We start from the raw sequence: 22,787 nt of genomic DNA on the forward strand, positions 1-22,787 counted from the left end.
GAAGAGGCCCCAGGGTTTTAAAAAATATATTTTTATTTATTTTTTTAAAAATAGTTCTTTTTACATTTTCTTTAAAACATCACATCTTATCACATTTTCACTGTAACCACATGCAAGTATGTACATGTAAATGCATTGAGGCTGTATGCATGATATTGTAATTTAAAAACATGATTTTAATTTTGCTAGTTGTTTATGTCACAACTATTGCCATTACATTCAGTGACATACAGGAATTATACTATGAAAAAAGAATCCTTCATTATCCCAACAACCTGACAACCCCAACATGGTATTGTAGCTCTATCCTATGGAATCCTGGGATTTGTAGTTTCACAAGGTTTTAGCCTTCTCTGCCAAAGACCAAACTAGAAATCTGTAGGATGGAGCCATGACAGTTAAAGTGGTGTCAAACTACAGTGTAGATGCACTCCTTAACACAATAATCCATTTTCATATGCTTCCATGAATTTAACTCTGGCACTTGGGTTTACTCTAGAGATATCAACCTTCAGTGCTGCTGAGTGAGATCACTTTGTTGTCCTTGTTGTGTGCCTTTAAGTCATTTCCAACTCATTGACTCTAAGGTGACCCTATGATAGGATTTTGTAGGCAACTTTTTTAAGAGGGGGGGTTGCCATTGCCATCATTCAAGGCTGTGAGAGTGTGACTTGCCTTGGGTCAACCAGTGAGTTGACATAGGCAACCTGGGATTCAAACCCAGAGTCCAAGGCTCAAACGACTGCAACACCCTGTTCTAGGGATCTTGTGAGATCACAAGAAGGGGTTTCTGCACATATTTTCAGTGTGGGTTGTTGTCATTTTCATTTGTGGATTTGTTTTACCAAAAATTTCACACAAAGTTGTTGGTTTTTTGTGTGCAAAAGTAACAATTCCATTTCTGCAAAATTTGTTCCCACACAAAACACACTGGCTGAGATTCTGCATTGTTACACTATGATGACAGAGTTCCATTGTTGCAGTAGCATTTGAAGTTGCCAACCCCTCCAAATATATATATATTCAGGAAGCACATCAAGCAAAGAGTTTCTGCGGATCAGAGGACTGGGAAGTGATGTCTGCCTCCTCCTCTGGATCCCAGGGTGCATTCAGAACAGGCAACAACTGTTTGTTTTCAATGTACCCCTTGACCAGGGGGGGCACTGCAGACATAATTTCCCAATGCTCTAATCTCCAGTGCCTTTAATATCCTTGAACTGGGGTGTTGCCTGGCTAAAAATAGACTGCATTCACCAGAGACTGGGCCAAGAAATAGGACAAGAAATAAGAAGAAGACAAGGATTGGGAAGGGAAGCCATGAAAGAACTAGACAATATCCTAAAGAGCAAAGATATACAACTATACACAAAAGTTGGAATTGTACAAGCCATTGTATTCCCTGTTACCATGTATGGATGTGAAAGATGGACAGTGAAGGAAGCAGATAGGAAGAAAATCAATTCATTTGAGATGTGGTGCTAGAGAAGAGGGCTGAGGATACCGTGGATGGCCAAAAAGACAAACAAATGGGCCCTTGAACTGATTAAACCAGAACTCGACCTGGAAGCCAAGATGACAAAACTGAGGCTTTTGTCCTTTGGCCACATCATGAGAAGGCACAAGTCATTATTAAAAGCAAGAATGCCAGGAAAGACAGAAGGTGGCTGAAAGAGAGGAAGGCCACATGCCAGATAAATGGACTCAATCAGGGAGGTTATGGGCCTGAATCTACAAAATTTAAGCAGTGTAGTGGAGGCCAGGAGGTCTTGGAGATGTTTTACCCACAGGGTCGCAGGGAGTCCAGGCCAACATGAGGGCAGATAACAACACCAACCAGCTAAAAACATTTGGGAGGGCCATGCTTGGTTGTTAATAACCATAAATGTAAATCCTCAGCTAAGTCCAGCTTGCAATCTCATAACTATTGCACAGGATGCCAGCCTGCATTTTTGTGAAAAGTGCAACTTTTTTTTCAAATCCAAATTTCTGCACAGAAAGAAACCCAACAAAATTAGGGGGAAGGGGCTAGGTTTTGGGGTTGTCGTTTTTTTCATTCTCAAGTGGTGGTTGGAATTTTCTTCCACAGCATGTCCTGATACGTCAAAACACCCTTTGCCATCATGGGTGGAAAACATAGTCAATATTCATGAAACCCCCTACTCTGAACATATGCAGTCTGTTTCTCACCTCAGTCCACCTCCGTGGCATAGAAATCGGAGGATGTGGTTTCTAGTCAGCAACTGAGCTCCAGACTGTGTCTGCTTTCAGAGATGAATCATGGCCACTACTGTCAACATCTCTGGTGCTGCCCCAGAAGTGGGGCAGGAAGACTTGCCCGTCACCATCTCTTGCCTCTGACCCTTCAATGTGGATGTGCCCTGCTGGTGGCACATCTCCCCTGCCTTTTAGTCCTCTTTTCAGTGTTCACTGGGTCTGGCTTCTCTGGGGGGAAGACGATAGTGGCATATTCCGTTTGCTCCGTTTGCTGCTTGGGAGAAGGAGGACAAAGAGGAGGCCTCCTTACATTTTGTCTGGCCTGGAATTCCAGCACTCCATAATCCACGGTGAATACAGCCACTGCGGGGGGCTCTGCTTCCTACAAGTCAAGAAAAGAAGTTGCCATGGGTCTTTTTCTAATGCGTTCCAACTTCCAATCACACTAGCTGCCAATATGCTGCTGGATCTGAACAGACATTTATTTATTATTTACTTATTTACGTCATTTATATGCTGCCCTTCTCTCCAGGTGGGATCCAAGGCAGCTGCCCAGAGACAACAAATTAAAAATGCTTTCAATAAAGTTTTTTTTAAAAAAAATCAGCTCATTAAAACACGAGAAAATCATTTTAAAATCATACAAAAGTTTTCATAAGATAATCTGTTGTTGGGGGTTTGCCACTGCCATCGGCTGAAAGAGTGTCATTTGACCAATGTTACCCAGTAGGTTTTTATGCACAAGCTAGGATTCAAACCCTGGTCTCCAGAGTCATAGTCCAACGCTCAAACAACTGCACAATCTGGCTCTCTAACTGCATTAATTCTACAGCAGTCTGAGTCTACTCCATCAGAAGCACAGGGTGAAGAACACTATCTACAAAAGGTTGTGCTACCAGCTTTTTTTCTCTCAGGCTCAAAGATGCTGTAAGATCCCTTTGCATACAGATTAAAATGGAGGTATATCAGACGGTCACTATCAAGTTTACCATTACTAGTACTATTGTGACCTTGGAAACTACAGGAAAATGCCGTCTGGTTCCCCCATGTGGCTAATTCAGATATTGCACCTTCACACCAGAGAAAAATGCAGAATACATTTCAAAACAACTCTCTGCTCCCTTCCTTTGCTCAGACGCAGGCAGTAAACACACAGAGAGGAGTAACAGGCAGATAACTTACTCTTATTCCTTTGAAAAGTAGTAGTGCTGCAAAAAGTAACATGTAATTAGAGTAACTTGTTAGGGAAACTAGTTACTCCCTCATTCTGCCCAGTCTTTTGAGTTTTTACTTACAGCATGTCATGATGCAGCAAAGACAAAATACGGCCAGTTAGGAGCGAATGACTTCCTACTCCCACAACTGAACATTTTGAGTCAGAAAGAACTTACCAAGGGAGCATTTTCATCATGGAATTTTCTTCGCCCTGCAGAACAACACAAGTGATAAAATTCACTCACCGTTTAAATGGCTTAGGGAAAATTGGTTCTTTAAGGTTAATGAATGGAATCTGTTAGTAGAGTGATGATAATAGTTTACTTAACAACACATTGTAAGGTAGACTCTGGCTTGGAAGCCAAAGAGGCAATTAAACCAGTTTTATACACAATTCTTACAAAACCTTACAGAGGAAGCAATTGGGCACTAAAAGAGTATGATGTTATTGCCTTCAAGCTGTTTCCAACTATGGTGACCCTATCATGGCTTTTTTTTTTGGGGGGGGGGGAGAGATTTTGTTCAGAGATGGTTGCTTTTTGCCTTCTTCTGAGACTGAGAGAGTGTGACCTGCCCAAGTTCACCCAATGGGTTCCCATGGCCAAGTGGGGATTCAAACCCTGGTCTCCAGAGTCATAGTCCAATGCCCAATCCACTACACCACACATAGACTTTGATAGCCATACAAACTCATACAGACTCATTGAAGTATGTTTGCTCTTGACTTCCTTTAGAGTGTTACTCACCCACGGTCGCCTCATGGGATTCCTTGCCTGAGTGGGGATTTGAACCATGTTCTCCTGGAGTCTCAGGGCTTGTCTACACAATTAAAATAGTTCTCATTCACAATCAAAGCACCTGACAGATATAATCTAGCCCCTGTTTGGCCCGGTACATACCACCAATAAGTGGCATACCAGGGCCGATACTAGGGTTAGAGACTGTGCGCCAACCACTCGGTCCCTAACCCTAGTACGTACTGGTGCCATTACAATGGCAGTGTCCCGTGTACATAAGCGCCATACAGCATCCACATGAAAGTACTCGGAAATACTGAGTTCTTTTTGCTCCACGGTGACAGCGCACTGTTTGGGGGCTGCGTCGTCCATGCAGAGCAAAAATGGGCGCTGGCAGGCCCCTGTTTCTCGGAAATCTGTCCTGGGCCTTTAAAACCCTCCGAAGGAGGAAACATGACTCTGGAGAACAGGGTTTGAATCCTGCTCAGCCATGAAACCCATTGGGTGCTTTTGGGCAAGTCACATCCTCTCAGCCTTAGAGGAATCATAGAATCATAGAGTTGAAAGAGACCAGAAGGGCCATCCAGTCCAAAACCCCTGCCATGCAGGAAATCACAACCAAAGCAACCCTGACAGATGGCCATCCAGCCTCTGTTTAAAGACCGCCAAAGAAAGAGTGTGTTCCAGGACCAGATGAACTACATCCAAGGGTATTAAAAGAACTGGCAAATGTAATCCCAGGACCATTGGCAATAATCTTTGAGAACACCTGGAGAACAGGAGAAGTGCTAGCAGACTGGAGGAGGGCAAACGTTGGCCCCATCTTCAAAAAAGGGGGAAAAGAGGATCCAAATAATTATCCTCCAGTTAGTCTGACATCAATACCAGGAAAGATTCTGGAGCAGATCGTTAAACAGAGAGTCTGCGAACATCTAGAAGGCAATGCCATAATCACAAAAAGTCAACATGGGTTTCAGAGAAAGAAGTCATGCCAGACAAATCTAATCTCTTTTTTTGATAAAATTACTAGCTTGGTAGATGAAGGGAATGCTGTGGATATAGTATATCTTGATTTCAGTAAGGCCTTTGACAAAGTTTCCCATGACATTCTTGCAAACAAGCTTGTAAAATGTGGGCTAGACAAGGCAGCTGTTACATGGATTTGTAATTAGTTGACCAGCCGAACCCAAATTTCAATTCAAATAGAATGTGATCCGGCCACACACAACTTGGAGGAATTTGTGTTTATTGTGAGGGGATGTGAAAAACCCCACAAATTACTCTGAAAAGGGGTTCATGGTTTTTACAAGAGTCCAAGAATGCACATTATCTAACTTGTGGCCGTCAGTTCTCTTTGCATGAATTTTGCATTTTGGACAAAGTAAAGATGAATAGATGGGAATTTGGTCAGAAAAGTGGAGACAATTAAGCGTTGGTGCAGATTATGAAAATCCACAGCAATTCACATCATACATTTATGTGTAGACTAGCCCCTGGTCCAACAATCAAACAATCAAACCATCATACCATGCCAGCTCTTCAACAACTCTAAAGGGACATCACAAGCTAAGAGTCCTTCTGTTTTTGTGGGTTTTTCAAGCTATATGACCATGTTCTAGAAGAGTTTATTCCTGATGTTTCCCCAGCATCTGTGGCTGGCATCTTCAGAGAAAGCTCTGAAGATGCCAGCCACAGATGCTGGCAAAACGTCAAGAATATACTCTTCTAGAACATAGTCACATAGCCCAAAAAACCCACAAAAAAATATGGATGCTGGCCACAAAAGCCTTCGACTTCACATAAGGGTCCTTCTGTATGTTACTAGTGATGGTTTATCCAATCCTTAATCAATAAATTCTGGAGCCAATCTGGAAAACGCTAACCATGCTATATAATCCCAGCAAAGGCTCTAAGGATCCAAGGATGGCAAAACAATGTGCATACCTTGCCTTCGCTGGCTAACATTATTGAGGAAGAAACATAAAGATCCCAGTATCAAGACCAAGAGGAGTCCACACACTCCAATGGCAACAAGGCGGATTTTGTGGTCAGTGTTTTCATTAGTTTTTTCATCATTATGGTCCTGGTCCTCCTCTTCCTCTTCTTCTGGTAATTCAGTCTTTGGTGCAAATTCTGTAGATTTCAAAGAGAGAGGCAGAAATGTCCAGTGGGTCTGACACATAAAAGTCAAAAACAAAAACAAAACTCATTGATTAACTGAAGAAAACTTTACCCAAAAATCCTGCATCATGGAGTTATGCAGCAGTTGCACAATGCCACATCATTAGCAAATTGCAGCAGTGTGGAACTGACTATGCAAACAAACATGCAATGTGGACATGCTATACAACATGCAGTGTGCGGCGTACAATTCCATGTGCAATGCACAACTCCATTTTCATTACCCCTAATTGAGTGCACACTTTAAGCATTGGACAAAAAATGTCCATCTGCTTCTGTGGGGAAACTAACGCAAGTGTAGGACACTACCAGGATCCCAGGCCATGTCTTATATTCAGAGATGTAGGGTGGGAAATTCTCCAGAAAGTTTTCCATTGCTATATTTATCCCATGAAAAAAAATTCCACATCATGAGTGTATATGTGTATGTGTGTTTATCCACAATTGTCTGAGCTGCTGTATTGCTAAATATGGTCTAAATATAAGATATGAACTTCTAGTTACTTTTCTAAGGAGACAAGTATGACAAATCCTAGCCCCTAAAGAACAGACTAACAAATGAACACACTGCTAAGCTTGTTTTGGTTCACAAAGGCTGCCTCTACACTGTAGAAATAATCCAGTTTAACACCACTTTAACTGCTATGGCTCAATGCTATTGAATTCTGGGGATTGCAGTTTCTTGTGGCAGTAGAGCTCTCTGAAAGAGAAGGCTAACTGTATCACAAGTTATGGACTCTAAGGTGAATGAATGAATGAATGAGATTTTATTTATATACCGCCGTTCCTTCGATCACGGCGGTTTACAAGATAATAATGAAATACAATACAGCACAAGACAAAATTACAGATAAAAATTAAACCACGAAAATCCCCCATATTAAACCGTATAATAAAATACATCATAAAAATCCATCATTCATACCTAATACTGTAATTAAAACCAGTTAAAATCAATAAACAATCTAAACAACACGCAATACACAGGAGAAGATGACAGTCAGGACATGTGGGGGAAGGCTTGGCGGAATAAGTGAGTCTTGAGATTTTTCTTAAATGACTCCAGGGAGGGGGCCGAGCGGAGCTCATCAGGGAGAGAATTCCAAGACTGTGGGGCCACCGCAGAGAAAGCCCTTTGCGCAGTCCCTACGTATCTCATCTTTGGAACTCTCAAAAGTTTTTCCCCACCTGACCTGAGAGTGTGGGGCAGATTGTATGGGGAGAGGTGGTCCTCCAAGTACCCTGGGCCCAAGGTGACCCTATCATAGGAATTTTTTGGCAATGGTGTCATAGTGGATTATTTCTAGAGTGCAGATGCAACCCAAATCTCTTGTTTTGCATTCAGTCACAACTACAAGTAGCCAAGATAAAATGTGAGAAGTTGCCTGGAGCCACAGGTGTACATCCATCCTTTAGTAAAACCAGTAAGTTAAGATAGCTGTAATGGAATTTTTCTTAATTTGAAATGGAACTATTAAGCAGTGCAGAAAGTGAATGAGTGAAGCAGCTGCACAAAATATATCAGTTACAGCTGTCATTGGTGGAACAAGTTTCCGTAGAGTAGGGAGCTTATCACCAAAGAAGAGATCTGAAGTTTAGCCAGATATTAACGCCTTTCTATGTGCCTCACCGCATGACATCGATAGGGCTTCAGTTCTGTTTTCCGTGAGAGACCATTGTAAAAGCAAGTCCTTTGTCGAACGAATTCTTCCAACTAAAAGAAGGACTCACTTTTACTACCGTCTCCTACAGGAAGAAAACTGAAGAGCTACCAGTAAGGCATGTGGAAAAGTGCTACTATCCAGATGCACTTCCACTTTCTTTCCTTGTCTGAGTGGAATGCATTTGATGAAGAAGACCTAGTATGTTTCCACACTGCAGAAATAAAGCAGTCTGACACCACTTTATCTGCCCAACAAATCCTGGGATTTGTAGTTTAGTAAAACACCTGAGCAATCTGACAGACTAGTCTGAATACTTCTCCAAATTACAAATCCCAGGATTCGGTAGGATGGAGCTATGACCATTAAAGTGGTGTCAAACTGATTTATTTCTGCAGTGTGTATACATCCTTAGTCTACAAAAGCTAATTCTACCAACTTCTTTCATTCAGTTAGTCTCAAAGGTGCTACAAGATCGCTTTGCATACTGATCTGGGCCAACACAGCTATGTCTTTGAAAGCTGTTTTTGAATATGTGACCTTTAAAGACTAGCGTTCTTTGAGATGTGGTTATTTTTTATTAATGGTAAGGGAAATATATGTGCCATTCTCTTTCTGTATTATAAGTCCTCCAGTAAAATAATTTCCAAATAAAGTTTTGAGTATATTTAAATATAACATTCAAACTGAACATGCTAAATCAGACGACATTATCTGAAGCACTAGAAATGTTTCTATTTCTACGTTGGAAAACCCATATCATTGTTTGTACAACTCGCTTTTCAAAAAAAGTAAGACAGGAGAGAGAGAGATTGATCTCAAGTTCTATTTGAGGGCTCCCTAGAGGCTTCACAGAGCTTGGAAAAGTTACTTATTTTGGGTTACAGCTCCCCAAGCTTGCCATACTGACTTGGGTATTCTGGAAGCTGAAGTCCAAAATAGTAGCTTTTCCAAGTTCTGCCTTTGCTTGACCACTGTGGAAAGAAGGAAGTTGGAGTAGAAGCAAATGAAAAATTAGGGCAATGTACCCTTTATACACAAGTCTCTAAACTAAGTAGCTCAAAAGTCTGGTACTTATTATTTACTTTTAGTAAATAATCCAAATATTTACTGTTGTTGTTGTGTGCATTCAAGTCATTTCTAACTCATGGTGATCCTAAGGCTTTCATAGAGTTTTCTTGGCAAGATTTGTTCAGAGGAGAGGAAGTTATTTATGCAAAATGCATATATTTACTACTGACTTAACATATATACATATATACAAACATATGCAATTTGTAAGAATGGTAAATATTTGCATTATTTATCAAAAATTACAAGAGTAACTTATAATGAGTACCAAACTTTCCATGTTAGTCTTTTGTGCTGGAGAAGAAGAACATGTGGTTGGATTCAAAGGGGAACTTTTTAGGTTCCTCTATTTGGAGATTTTAGTTGTCAAATAAAAAAAACCATATACAGTTGGCCCTCTGTTTTCATGGGGGATCCATTCTGGACCCCTCCCCCTGCAAAAACAGAGGCTTGCGCATATTCAAGCCCCATAGGCTTCAATGGGGTGTGCCACCATGCGTGTGCCATTGAAAATATTGGAGGTCGCCCCTCTGCAGATATTCAGGGTTGCGGAGCTCAGATCCATGAGGTAGAATGGGTGACCATACACCCAACTGAGTGCTTTGTGTGATTTAAGCTTCAGTTGCAGCAGAAAGACAGGGAATGTTTCCTTCTGGCAAGGGTGGCATAGCCTCTCTCAACAGGATGCACAGTTAAGGAGAATCTGAAGGCAAATGGGGCAAGACTGCTATCCATGTAGCCCAGGGGCATCACTAGAGCTGGTGTCACCCCAGTGTGGTAACTCATGCTGTCATCCCCACCCTCGGATAATGGTCCCTCAGGAGTAGATCCAGACACCATGGAAGAGAATTGCTCCACTGAAATGCTACCAATGGCTGGTAGACCAGGATTGCCAAAGGGATTGTCCAAGACATGGGTTGACTACCCTTATTTGCAGATTCCAAAGGGGTCTAGATAGCATTCAGTGAAGGGAGAGGCATCCTGTAGTTCACCATGGTGTGCCGACAGCTTCCCCAGATGGCATCCTTAGTACCTTTGGGCAGGTGGACTTGGTCCTTCCCATGATCTTCAGTCTCCAGAAATCCCGCTCTATCCATGGAGAGGCATGGCAGTACATTCCACGACAGAAGGCATACACCGCCTTTGAGGTGTCACCCAGTGTGGACCACACTCCCTGCACCTTCCTAGTGACAGCCTTGAGATGGCGATCATTGGGCTGTGAATCTGCTCTGAAATGAGTCTGGAATTTCAAGAAGCCACCGAAAGTGTTAAAATCTGTCTTCAAAAATGCACTCAGCACCTTGAATGGCTCCTTGCAAATTTAAACTACAGTGGACCCTCCACATTCACTGAAGTTAAGAGCACAGGATCCCTGTGAAAGTGGGGGGAAAGCAAATTTTTTTACTTGAGAGAACACCTCTCTAGGAATCTCTAGGTCCTCCAGGGCATTTCTATGGTCAAGGCTGCCAGAAGTTGACCTTAAAATTGCCCTGGAGGACCTACAATGAGTAGAGAAGTGTTGTCTCTAGCAATCTCTAGGTCTTCTAGTGTGATCTTTGGCACAAGCTGGCAATAGAGTCATGCTGAAAGACATACAAATTCCTAGAGAAAACATATTAATCAAATCTGTGAATAATCAAAGCTGCAAAAATCAAAGCTGCAAATATGGAAAGCTAACTGTACAACCCAGAGTAGATCCATCACCCCAATGATAGGACAGCCATTACCAGCATACAATCTGTAATAGAATGAATGGCCAGACCCTTTGGGAAAGGGCCTGAAGTGTTCAATCAGACCTGTCACGGTGAGGATTCCTCGGTCGCTTTCTGTTAGAGTCTGGTTTAAGGAGAAAGATGTGAACGTGCAAAAATAGGTTCCACTGTCATTCTTTTCTAATTTCAGGATGGCCATCTTGGACATCTTTGAACTCAGACAAGTTATTTGGTACTTTTTGTTCCTGTTGCTAGTATCCAGTATTCTTGGCTGCCTGTCTGCCCCCAGTTTGAACCAGTTCATTGAAGAGTCTGAAACATCCACTGAGATATTACAGTGGAACTCAGCCGTCGTTCCCACCGGTTGACTCAACTGAGTAGGCCGAAATGTTGCTGCCAAAATAGACAAAAAAAGGAAGATGAATCATTAGTACAGAGATTTGCAATGGAAACTGGTAGCCTCAGGGAGACCAGATGCCACCACCGCAAAGGAGGACAAAGCACCACAAAATGTAGGACATTCAAGGAAAAAGTAAGACATTACAAATCAAAAGCTAGAAACACTAATAGAAATAGCAATTCATTTCATATGGTTTAATTGTTGTTGTTGTTGTTGTATGCCTTCAAGTCTTTTCCAACTTTATGGCAACTCTAAGGCAGGATCCCAGGATTCACTGAATTTTCTTGGCAAGCATTTTCAGAGGAGGGAGGGGGTTGCCATTGCCATCCTCTGAGGCTGAGAGAGTGTAACTTGCCCAAGGTCACTCAGTGGGTTTCCACGACCAAGCTGGGATTTGAACCCTGGTCTCTAGAGTTGTAGTCCAACACTCAAATCACTACACCACACTGGCTCCCTCATATGGTTTAATTCCAGCTATATTATACATACTATATTTTATTATTTACCCAATCATTTATTATTATTATTATTATTATTATGCTTTTTTAAATGAATCTTTCTCTGTTAAAATGCCTTGTTGGCTTGAAATATACTTATAGAACTCTGAGCAAGACAAATGCTTAAAATTGTACTTTACTAGCAACAACCCTTGACTGAATCTTCATTTAAATTATTGCTTCCATTTGTCCGTTTGTGCCGAAATTAAGGGGAGGGAACCCTTTTAACATTTGACTTGTGTCCTCACTTGTCTAACACATTTGCTGTTGAGCCCTAAGTTTGTCTGCTGCTGCTACTTCTAGGAAAAAAGAACTTTAGAAGGGCCCATCCCATTTGCAACAAGTAGAGGCTTTAACGTAAATGCATTTCTCGAAAGAGAACAGCAAATGTGCCATTATTCCATGTGCTTCTTAGCAATGCTCAAAATGGAGGACATTTTGGAATTTCTCCGGGACAAAAGGTTGAAATTTAGGACATGTCCTGGAAAAGGAAGGTCACCTGGGTAGCCTCCATGTCAATGGGGTAGTGAATCCATCTGGCTGCTGCTGGAGAGCTGCCCGTGGTTTCAACCAGCCAAAGCCACCTTTCCCATCTGGGGACTCCCAGATGTGTTAGATGGAAAATAGGATGGAGACCAATATTTGCTGATCCATCTGCCACCCCCTTGAACTACAGTGTATTTTAGGCAGCCCACAAGTCACATCACGTCACTTTCAGTTCTGATTTTTAACCTCTTTAAGAGAGGTTTTTGGCAGGATCCTGTCCTGTGAAATAATCTAAGCCATGATGTTTTGGAGCAGTTTTGCACACTCTTGATTATTTGGGGGAGATTTTTGCCTCCTCTATTTTATTTTGAGGCGGATCCAGGGATGTTGGAACTGTCGTGCATAAAATCAATAAACCACAAATAAGACTAAAAGCTATGGACCATGTTTTCTCCAGCTCTTCTGTCTCGCAGCCTATCTGGAGGACGCCACGTTGAAAGAGGTAGAACTACAGCTCTAAGCCACAAGAAAGGATGCTCTTCAACCTTGCTCTCACATTGTCCTTGTTCGCCTTAGGCTGCACTTTCCCTGCAGAAAAAAAATGCAGTTTGACACCACTTCAGCTGCCATGGCTCAATGCTATGGAATTCTGGGATTTGTACAGGTGCCACAACATACTACAAATCCCAGGATTCCATAGCATTGAGCTGTGGCAGTTAAAACTGCATTATTTCTGCCATGCATATGCAGCCTCAGACAGCCTACCAAGAGAGTTTCCCAGGATCCTATGCAACTCCTGTTAATTCACATGAGAAGACATCCCACCAGGGTTCATTCCTTCAGTTGTTTTATTTGGGGGTGAGGGATCTTGTTACACCTTTGACACTAACTATTGTAGCATGAACGTTCACACACTTGGTCTACTTCTATCTGAGGAAGCAGGCCAATTCACAGTTACTGTCAAAGGTGCTACAAGATCCCTTTGCATATTCTATTTCCAAATCTTCAACAGAAGTTTTAAGTTATTGCAACGAGAGAAGTTTGGAGAAGAAAGGAAAATTTAATGGCAATGGCAATGCCCTCATTCGCACACACAGCCCCAAGCTACACACCTAGAAAATGTGAAGACAGATATTCTCTCCTGTTCATGTTCCCCGCAGCTAGTGTTCTGTACTTTTCTCTTGGAAAGCCATCACAACACTCATAAAGTGTGTGTGTCCCTGAGGGTTGTCAGATGGAAAACTGGGGAGAGTCCCTGTATCTTTAAGGGGGGTGTATAAATAGGGATTTCAGTAGGAGTTGCTTGTTGTTGTTGTTGTTGTTGTGTGCCTTCAAGTCATTTCCAACCGGAGAGATGGGATATAAATAAATTATTATTATTGTTATTGTTATTGTTATTGGCAAGATTTGTTCAGAGGAGGTTGGCCATTGCCTTCCCCTGAGGCTGAGAGCCTATGACTTGTCCAAAATAGTCCAATGCTCAAACCACTATGCACTATACTCTGGTTCTCTTGCTTGTTATACTTGGGCTCAATCATCAATCTGAGCAGAGACTGAAGTCAAGAAATCAGAAGGCGATTTGGAATTGAAAGGGCAGCTATGAAGGAACTAGACTAGACAATATCCTCAAGGATAAAGATATATCATGAATGCTAAAGTTAGGATTGTCCATGCCATCCTATTTCCCAATTCTATGGAGTTTATCACACTGGGGCTAATTTCAGCACTAAAGAGAGATTAGAGCACATTTAAAGCATCCCACAAACAAAGTGAAAATGGTGAGTAGTTGCACAAATGATTATCACATTCAATTGTGAAAATAAAGTAATATCAGAAATGCATTGTTGCTGAAATCCCAAAAGTAAAAAGATGCACATTAATGCTTCTTTATTACCACTTTAATGGTGTGTTTTGTACAACATCGTGTGAAATGGTTTTGCATAATTGTGCAGTTTTTCCGGGATATTCACAGGATAAATTCCTGATCTCCTTTGTGTGATAAACTCCTATGTATGGTTGAACAGTGAAGAAAGCTGATAGAAAGAAAATCAACTCATCTGAGTGCTGAGGTTACCGTGGATGGCCCAAAAGACAAATAAGTGTGTCCTAGAGCAAATCACTTGCCCTAGAAGCCAAGATGACTCAACTGACATTGTCATATTTTGGCTGTATCATGAGAAGGACTCACTAGAAAATAAAACAATGCTTGGGAAAGTGGAGGGCAACAGCAAAAGAGGAAGACCACATTCCAGATGGATAAATTCCATCCAAGAAACCTATGGCCATAAATCTGCAAAAGCTGAGCAGAGCGGTTGAGAACTGGGTGATTTGGAGGTCTCTCATTTATAGGGTCTCCCTATGTCAAAATCAGCTTGAAGGCAGCTAACAAGTTGTTTAAAAAATCCCTCTTCAACCATTAAGTGTACAGGAGCCCGCTCTGATTTTCAGCTTCAGCAATCCTAACCTACTGCCATTTTTTTCTATCTCCCTCATCCTATCCTCCATCAGTTTGCCTCATAGAACCCACATTGCTCCACGCTTACTCTCAGGAGTAACTGGCAGAATCATCACTCAAACACATACGTACCAGAGGGCTTGAGGAGCAGGGCAGACCGGCAACAAAGGAGCAGGAGCCAAGAGCCAGCCAATGCCATCCCCAGAGGTCGGTTTTCCATGGTCACTTCTAAGAAGCTGGGGTCTGGTTGCTCAGGAGTTGCCTCGCACATCAGGCCCCAAGACCCGGGTTCAAGGTACTCTGTGGCCAGAACATCAACACCTTCAACAGGCCATTTTGTGGCTTGCTGGCACGTCAGTTGCGGTGGCCTTGGCACGTTTTTCTCTGCTGTGTGTACCAGACAACAGCAAGGACAGAACTGAAGGGTCCCCATTGTCATCTGCCAGGGAAGCCCTGGTTGCCACCCACCTACCCACCCACTGCCTTCCTGCCTTCTCCGATTCTTACTACGCCGTGCTTTACATGCTCTGTACATTTAAAGGAAACAGCAACATCCCAGAACAAATGCTTTGAAGCAGAGGAAGACCACAAAAGAAAAGGGAAGCAGTAGCCACACCTGCACATTTCAAGACCTACAAATACATGGTTGCGTTTGCAAACTTGCTGCATTGGCACATCAAGGGGGCACAGCGCAGGGGATTTTTTCTTTAAATGCCCATGCAGACAAAGAGTCATGTAGGAAAGAAAAGATAAGAAAAGAAGAAGAGACACGGTTTTCCCCTCTCATTCCTACATGGCCAGAAACTGATGAACCATTGTGTGGGAAGGCTTGATGAAAGTCTGCAATGTTACGATCAGCATGGAGAGAATTGTTCAAGAGGAATCATGTGTTGTTTTCTGTAAAGAGAGAAATGAGATGGGAGTTTTCAGACAGTGTTGAAAATGCTGTAGAGAGTTGCCACTGGTCCATGTCAGCAGGATAGTGAAATCCACTCTGGGTTTTAGCCCAAACTTTAAAGGAGATACACAAAAGGCTTTATAGTTCAAAATAAAAGCTAGATGTGTTTACTGCTCCACCAACATAAGAACCCATCAGCTGACACTGGGTGAAGTTGATTTATTTGGTCATTTAAATTGATTTAATTAATTAATTACAATCCTACCTTTCTGTCAAGATGGGACTTAGGGAGGCTCACAAGGTAAGTTAACAGAAAATACACTTAAAACAGTGGATACTACAAATGTTAAAAAAATTAAATAAACAGTTTTAAGAGTTAAAGTATAATAATCATGATAAAAATACAGCACATCCCAATTAAAAGATCTCCATTCATCACGTGATTAAAGAAATCATTATCTATTTAAGTCATTCATTTATTCCAAGATATTCTTAACTCATCTTTTTGTTTAAAAAAATAACAACAAAGGGAGCTAACGATAGAAATCTCTTTGAGGAAGATATGGAAAAATATTTAAAGATATTTTAAAAACATTAAAAGACATTTCTTAAAAAGTGTAGTAAAAGTAAGGAAACCAAGTAGACTTGATATAGTATCCATTCTTTTAAGTGACCTCCTTCACAATAGTTTTTTAATGTCAAGCAGTGATTAGTTGTCAATTTTTAATACAACATTTAAAAAGTAACTTGTTTCATTGATAGTTGTGTTCGTTTTGTTACTATTAGCTGCTTTTTAGAAAAAGTACACCCTCAGGATTGATAAAACATGAAAAAATATACTCAGAACGCCTATAAAACTGAACTTTAAAGATAACTTGTAAACAACAACTAGTAGAAATCATTACATCCCTATTGATGATGTTACTTTTAACACTGCACTGTCTTTACCCCCCAAAAAGAGTAATTCATGCAGATCACTGTGCCATTGTAATGCATGACTTCCAAGGTTTGGTCTCATTTTCCCCCCAAAAGTAATTCACTACACATAGCTATGCAATTGTAACTTGCCCTTTCCAATGTTCGATTTCAAGGTGGCCAAAACATCGCTTTAGCAGCAGCATCACCTCAGCTCTATCTTACAAAATCGAAACGCAGTACGATAGGAAAATGCAGTAGATCAACCCTAAGCATGAGCACCCAAGAAAGCCCACTGGAAAATAACACTGTTTGACACCAAAGGCAAACAGAGAAGGAGCCCTTTGCCAACGCGGAAAAGACCTGAGTCTGACTCTAGGCTTATCCAGATGGGGAAAATAGTATCTGGAAGAATCATACAATCCTAGAGTTGGAAGAGACTCCAAGGGCCATCCAATCCAACCCCCTTCTTCTGCCATGCAGGAACTCACAATCCAGCAGATGGCCATCCAGCCTCTGTAAGAACCTCCAAAGAAGACACTACAACTCTCCAAGTCAGCAGCATCTTCCATTGTCAAACAGCTCTTACCATCAGGAAGTTCTTCCTAATGTTTAGATGGAATCTCTTTCCCTGTAGCTTGAATCCATTACTCTGGGTCCTAGTCTCTGGAACAGCAGAAAATTAGCTTGCTCCATCCTCAGCAGGACATGCTTTCAAATATTTAATGATGGCTATCACATCACTCCTTAACCTTCTCTTCCCCAGGCTAAACATACCTAGTTCCCTAAGCTGCTTCTCATAGGGGCTTGGTGGTTTCCAGACCTTTCACCATTTTGGTTGTCCTCCTCTGGACACACTCCTCAACATCCTTCTTGAATTGTGGTGTCCAGAACAGGACACAGGAATCCAGGTGAAGTCTGGCCAAAGCAGAATAGAGTGACACTTTTAATTCGCTCAGTCTAGACACTATACTTCCATTGATGCATCAAGAGTTTCCCATTCTTTTTGGTTTGATTTGACTGCACATTGCCTGGTTTGCATCCAAACTCTTTCTTGAATTATCCTTTTCCCCTCCTTCTCCTCCCCTGTGTCCTTCCTCCTCTCCCTCCCTATGATCATGTATCACATCTAGACGCAGGCAATATTTCAGATACCGATTTTCACACATTTTCACTGAGCCATCTTTACTACGGTTCAGGCGTTGGAGTCAAAAGAGTTTATCACATGGGAGGAATTTCTTTTAATTTTGAATGAAAAGAAAGTGGGGCCAAAACGCATTCATTTAGTGCAATTACATGAATGCTCACTGCATTTGAACTGGCTTCCCATTGCCCAAAAATAGCATGCCATTGCTCGAATTTGCGTGTGGCAGTCTATCACGCAATAACGTGAAACCACATGATTGCGTTTGGACTGACTTCCCATTGCCCAAATTTGCGTGTAGTGGGTTATCACGCAATAACGTGAAACCCTATGATTGCGTTCAGATTGCCATTGGATTATACTTCCAATTCATCTTGTCTGATAAACTAGCGTTAAGACACTTCAGAAATACAGCCGGCCCTCCATATCCATGGACCTTATCACACTAAATGAATCCCACTCAGAAAAGGGATTTAAAAGTAGAAAAAACCCGCAAATACGGGATGTTTTTTAGATGCATTTGCACCAAATGGCAAAAATGTGAAAATAAAGCAAATGGAAAGTCGACAAAAACGACACCTTTTTACTTTTGGGAACTTGCGGCAAAGAAGGAGGCAGCTTCAGGCCCATAGTCTAAAGAAAATAAATTTCCCCCCTCCTGCTGCCTTTTTTGTTTTAGATTACCCCACCAAGTATTACAGCAGGCACTCTCTTAGGCTTCATCTACACTGCAGAATTAATGCACTTTGAGACTGCTTTAACTGCCATGGTTCAAGGCTATGGAATTCTGAGATCTTTGGTTTTGTGATATATTTTCCATTCTCTGTTGGAGAGCTCTACTGCCACAACAAACTACAAATCCCAGGATTCTGTAGGATGGAGCAGTAACAGTTAAAGCAGTTAAAGACATTAATTTTGCAATTCTGAAAATCTGAGCCTCTGGAAGTTTCCCTCCCATAGCTTTAAGAGCTGCCCTAGCACATATCACTGGGGAGGTTCTGTGTAATACAGAGCAGATCCACACAGAAAGGGATGTATAGTCCTGCAACTGTCTCTGGCTGCATCTACACTGTGGAAATAACATAGTTTAACACTACTTTAAGTGCTGTGGCTCCATCCTATGGAATCCTGGGATTTGTAGTTTTACAAGTCTTTCGCCTTCTCTGCCAAAGAATGCTGGCGTCTCACCAAACTACAAATCCCAGGATTCTGTTGGATGGAGCCATGGCCGTTGAAATGGTGTCAAAGTGCATTATTTCTACAGTGCAGATGCACCTTCTGTTTCAGTTCAAATTGTAAAAAGTGCTCCGTCTGCCAGATAAAAGTGAGTGGTGCGGTTAATAGGAAATGATTCATAGCCTCTGCATCAGGCGCTTAATGATTTTTCTCAGGATCATTTGCATAACGCTCTCAAGTTTAGACTGTGGAGCATCAGAAGCTGTTGACGCTTTTTTGTTTTGTTCAAAAGCACCTTGTCACAAAAAAAAGCCCCTACTTTTGAAAAGTATTTTCAGCTTATTATTATTATTTTTCAGATGTCAGCTTCAGATTTCTTTGTCTGAATTATCAGCATGGCGGTTAGAAAGGAACGCACGCTGCTGAAAATAATAACACATAGCTGTGGTTCGTTGGAGGCAAATTATATGAAAACAAATCATATCAAAGCTGCAGTTTCTCTTTTCAGTTGTACAGATGAGGAAAGAAGAGTAGATTTGATACATCAGAGAAGTAGATGGCAACCCCTGCCCAAACCTGGCTCCCGTCAAAACATACTCTCTATTGCAGGAAGGATCTGTTTAGAGTTTAGACTAGGCTTGGATGGCAGTGGTCTCAGTACCAGTATTGCAAAGGGTGCATTTATACTGTAGTAATGATGCAGTTTGACACTACTTTAACTGCCATGGCTTTGTAATTACGTGGATTTGTAATTCGCTGAGGCACCAGCACTCTTTGGCAAAGAAGGCTAATGGCTTTGTGAAACTACAAATCCCAGGATTCCACAGGATGGAGATACAGTGCTTAAACTGGGGTCAAACTTTTATTTAAAGAAAGAAGTGGGCACCTTTAAATTTTTAGCAAGGATTTATTGTTTCGCTTCTGCCAGTCGCCAAGATTCACAAAAAAGTTATTACTTCCCTGCCAGCTGTTACATAGCCAGGACTCACCCTCCATTCTGCTCTGCACCCATCTTTCTGCCTAGAAGGGGGCTACATTAGATGATTTGCAAGGATTAATTGACTAACCCCCTTCTGCTATGCAGAAGTTCACTGTTATCATCATCGAAGATTATCGCACTGCGTTCTGAGAACGTTCTCATCACGTGATGAGAACGGAACGCATTTGAGAATACCGCACGTATGTGTTCCAATCGGGTTCTCAGAACGCTTAAATGTGTTCCAAATGTGTTCCAGGAGGGAACGGATTTGAATGTGTTCTGAATGTGTTCCCAGAGAGCTGAAACGTGATGAAAACGTTCCAAGAGAAGTGTGTGCAGTATTCTTATCCGTTCTCAAATCCGTTCTCTCATTCCTCCGTCTCCTGATTGGCTGAAAGAATGACAGGCAGGGAGGGAGGCAGGCAGGCGAGCGACTGCAGTGAGGGAAGGTGTGTGTGTGTGAGGGGGGAAAGAAGGAGGGAGGGAAGGAAGGAAAAAGGGAGGAAAGGTGGGACAAGGAAGAGAAGAGGAAAGCAGGGAAAGAGAGAGAAAGAGAGAGGGAAAGAGGAGACCAGAGCAGAGAGCAAGAGGGAGAGGGTCTGGCTGCTTCTGGGGGGGGGGGGGCTCTAGTGTCATGTTCAGTGGGGCTCCTGTGCTGTCACAATGCAGGAGGCAGGGATGCCCAGGACCTTCTCCTCCTTCCCTCCAGGAGGGAACCCACAAAAGCTTCTCTGTTTGGAGCACCACAGAAAAGCAAGCAAACAACTCCCAGAATTCCATAGCAAAGAGCCAGACAAGAGTTAAAGCGGGGAGGGAAGCTCACAACCTGAAGGCACACATTACATGCACACACACAGAAGCAAAAGGGTGTCAAGCTGCCAAAAAGGGGAAATGGGATGACAGCAGAGGACTCTTCTTTTCTAACCGGTTTAAAGAGCTGCTATGGCTGCCGGGGCTCTGCCCTTGGCCCAGTCCCCTCCCTGGCAACTTGCTTTCCTTCGGCTTGAAGGGACCTCCATGGAGCTCCTCCTTCCCTCAAGGAAGAGGGGACCAGGGCAGAGAGCAAGAGGGAGAGGGTCTGGCTGCTTCTGCGGGGGGCCTCTGGTGTCATGTCCAGCGGGGCTCTTGTGCTGGCAGCCTGCAGGAGGCAGGGATGGCAGGGATGCCCAGGACTTTCTCCTCCTTCCCTCCAGGAGGGAACCCACAAAAGCTCCTCTGTTTGGAGCACCACAGAAAAGCAAGCAAACAACTCCCAGAATTCCATAGCAAAGAGCCAGACAAGAGTTAAAGCGGGGAGGGAAGCTCACAACCTGAAGGCACACATTACATGCACACACACAGGAGCAAAAGGGTGTCAAGCTGCCAAAAAGGGGAAATGGGATGACAGCAGAGGACTCTTCTTTTCTAACCGGTTTAAAGAGCTGCTATGGCTGCCGGGGCTCTGCTCTTGGTCCAGTCCCCTCCCTTTCCCTCCGCTTGAAGGGACCTCCGTGGAGCTCCCTTAATGCCCAGGCTGCCAAGGAGGGGACTCTGCCCTTGGCCCATCAAGTTACGTAGGTTTTATCCTATTTTCTTCAAACATATGCCAGCATATGAAGCCCCAACGTTTTATAGGGGCTTGCCTTCCTTTCCTCCCAAGGGAATCTTCGGAGGGAAGACTTCTCAGTGAGGCTGAGAAGCACTCTCCCGGCCAGAGTCCCTAGGCTTACTGAAATCCCCCACCTCCCTTCCCCATAGAAATCAATCCAAAAACTGAGTTTAAAAGGAGCAGAGGAGAGCCCTTTGGGTCTGCATCTGGGAGAGATTTTAAACTCCGTTTTTGGATTCTTTCCTATGGGGAAAGAGGGGAGAGAGAGAGATGGCAGGACATCCCCATAGCCAAGCATCCTCTGCTCCCCCCAGATGAAGACCCATAGGGCTCAGTGCTCTTTAAGCTCCGTTTTTGGATTGATTCCTATGGGGAAAGAGGAGAGAGGGAGAGATGGCAGGACAACCCCATAGCCAAGCATCCTCTGCTCCCCCCCCCAGATGAAGACCCATAGGGCTCACTGCTCTTTTAAAACTCCGTTTTTGGATTGATTCCTATGGGGAAGGGAGGTGAGGGATTTCAGTAAGCCAAGCCTCCCTTTTCCCTCTTTCCTGGGGGCAGCGCCTCTCCCGAGCCGTCCAACCACTGAGTGGCGACGTCATCAGAAGACAGCCCACAAAACGTAATACAGCAAACCGTTCTGAGAACGGTTTCAAGAAAAAGGAATCGCAGTGCGGTAAACTGCCGTTCTGATCCCGTTCTGATCCCGTTTTGATTTCTAATGCAGTAATATCCGTTACAGGAAGGTTCTCATCACGTGATGAGATGGAACGTTCTCAGAACGCAGTGCGATAATCTCTATTATCATCATCATTTACATGCTGGGCTAGTTGGTGAGGCAGGCTTACCTGCTCTCCCCTTTTCTCTCTGTTTTTCTGTTCACACATGCTTAGTAATGGATTCTCAGGATGCATCTATGCACTGTAGTAATAATGCAGTTTGACACCACTTTAAGTGATGTAGCTCCATCCTATGGAATCCTGGGATTTGTAGTTTCACAAAATCTTTAGCCTTCTCCACCAAAGAAGGCTGGTGCCTCATAAAACTACCAATCCCAAGATTTTGTAGGATGGAGCCATTGCAATTAAAGTGGTATCCAACTGCATTATTTCTACAGCGTAGCTACACCTGTCCAACACTCACACTACTACTACTCCTCCACCACTATTTATTTTAGGCATCACTGACTGAGGATTTGAACCTTGATCTCCCAGAGTCCATCACATTGACTCTGTCTTACACCAACACTGCCCTAAGGATTTCTTGGTGTTGCTATCCTATAGCCCTCCTTGCCTTTGATTTAACTTTGATATTGAACTCCATCTTGAGAGTGATGCCTTGTCACAGAGGCCAGGAAATATTGACACATAGGCAATTTAGATAAGAAGAGCTAAGGGCATCTGGGCAGAAAGGTATCCTTTGAAACTCTAACCTATTCTTCTGATTTCAGAGGCATGT

At 42.7% G+C, this 22,787-nt stretch overlaps 1 protein-coding gene across 1 annotated transcript; it reads right to left on the bottom strand.

The window, feature by feature from the left end:
• Positions 1-1,547: 1,547 nt before the first annotated feature.
• Positions 1,548-15,136, bottom strand: PDCD1 (programmed cell death 1). The gene is made up of 5 exons (XM_042459499.1): positions 14,762-15,136; positions 10,876-11,184; positions 6,111-6,299; positions 3,606-3,640; positions 1,548-2,596 (listed from the first exon to the last, which is right to left on the bottom strand). The coding sequence occupies exons 1-5, from the start codon at positions 15,066-15,068 to the stop codon at positions 2,363-2,365; spliced, it is 1,074 nt and encodes a 357-aa protein (XP_042315433.1). The 5' UTR covers positions 15,069-15,136; the 3' UTR covers positions 1,548-2,362.
• Positions 15,137-22,787: the final 7,651 nt, after the last annotated feature.

This window comes from Sceloporus undulatus, chromosome 3 (assembly GCF_019175285.1).
Source record: "Sceloporus undulatus isolate JIND9_A2432 ecotype Alabama chromosome 3, SceUnd_v1.1, whole genome shotgun sequence".
Classification (NCBI taxonomy): domain Eukaryota; kingdom Metazoa; phylum Chordata; class Lepidosauria; order Squamata; family Phrynosomatidae; genus Sceloporus; species Sceloporus undulatus.

Excerpts from the sequence above, each read along its gene's own strand:
- PDCD1 (XM_042459499.1), bottom strand. The coding sequence starts at position 15,068 with ATGACAATGGGGACCCTTCAGTTCTGTCCTTGCTGTTGTCTGGTACAC. Across the intron at positions 6,300-10,875 it reads AGGAATCCTCACCGTGACAG|AATTTGCACCAAAGACTGAA; the intron begins GTCTGATTGAAC and ends TGAAATCTACAG. Across the intron at positions 3,641-6,110 it reads TGTTAGCCAGCGAAGGCAAG|GGCGAAGAAAATTCCATGAT; the intron begins GTATGCACATTG and ends GTTGTTCTGCAG.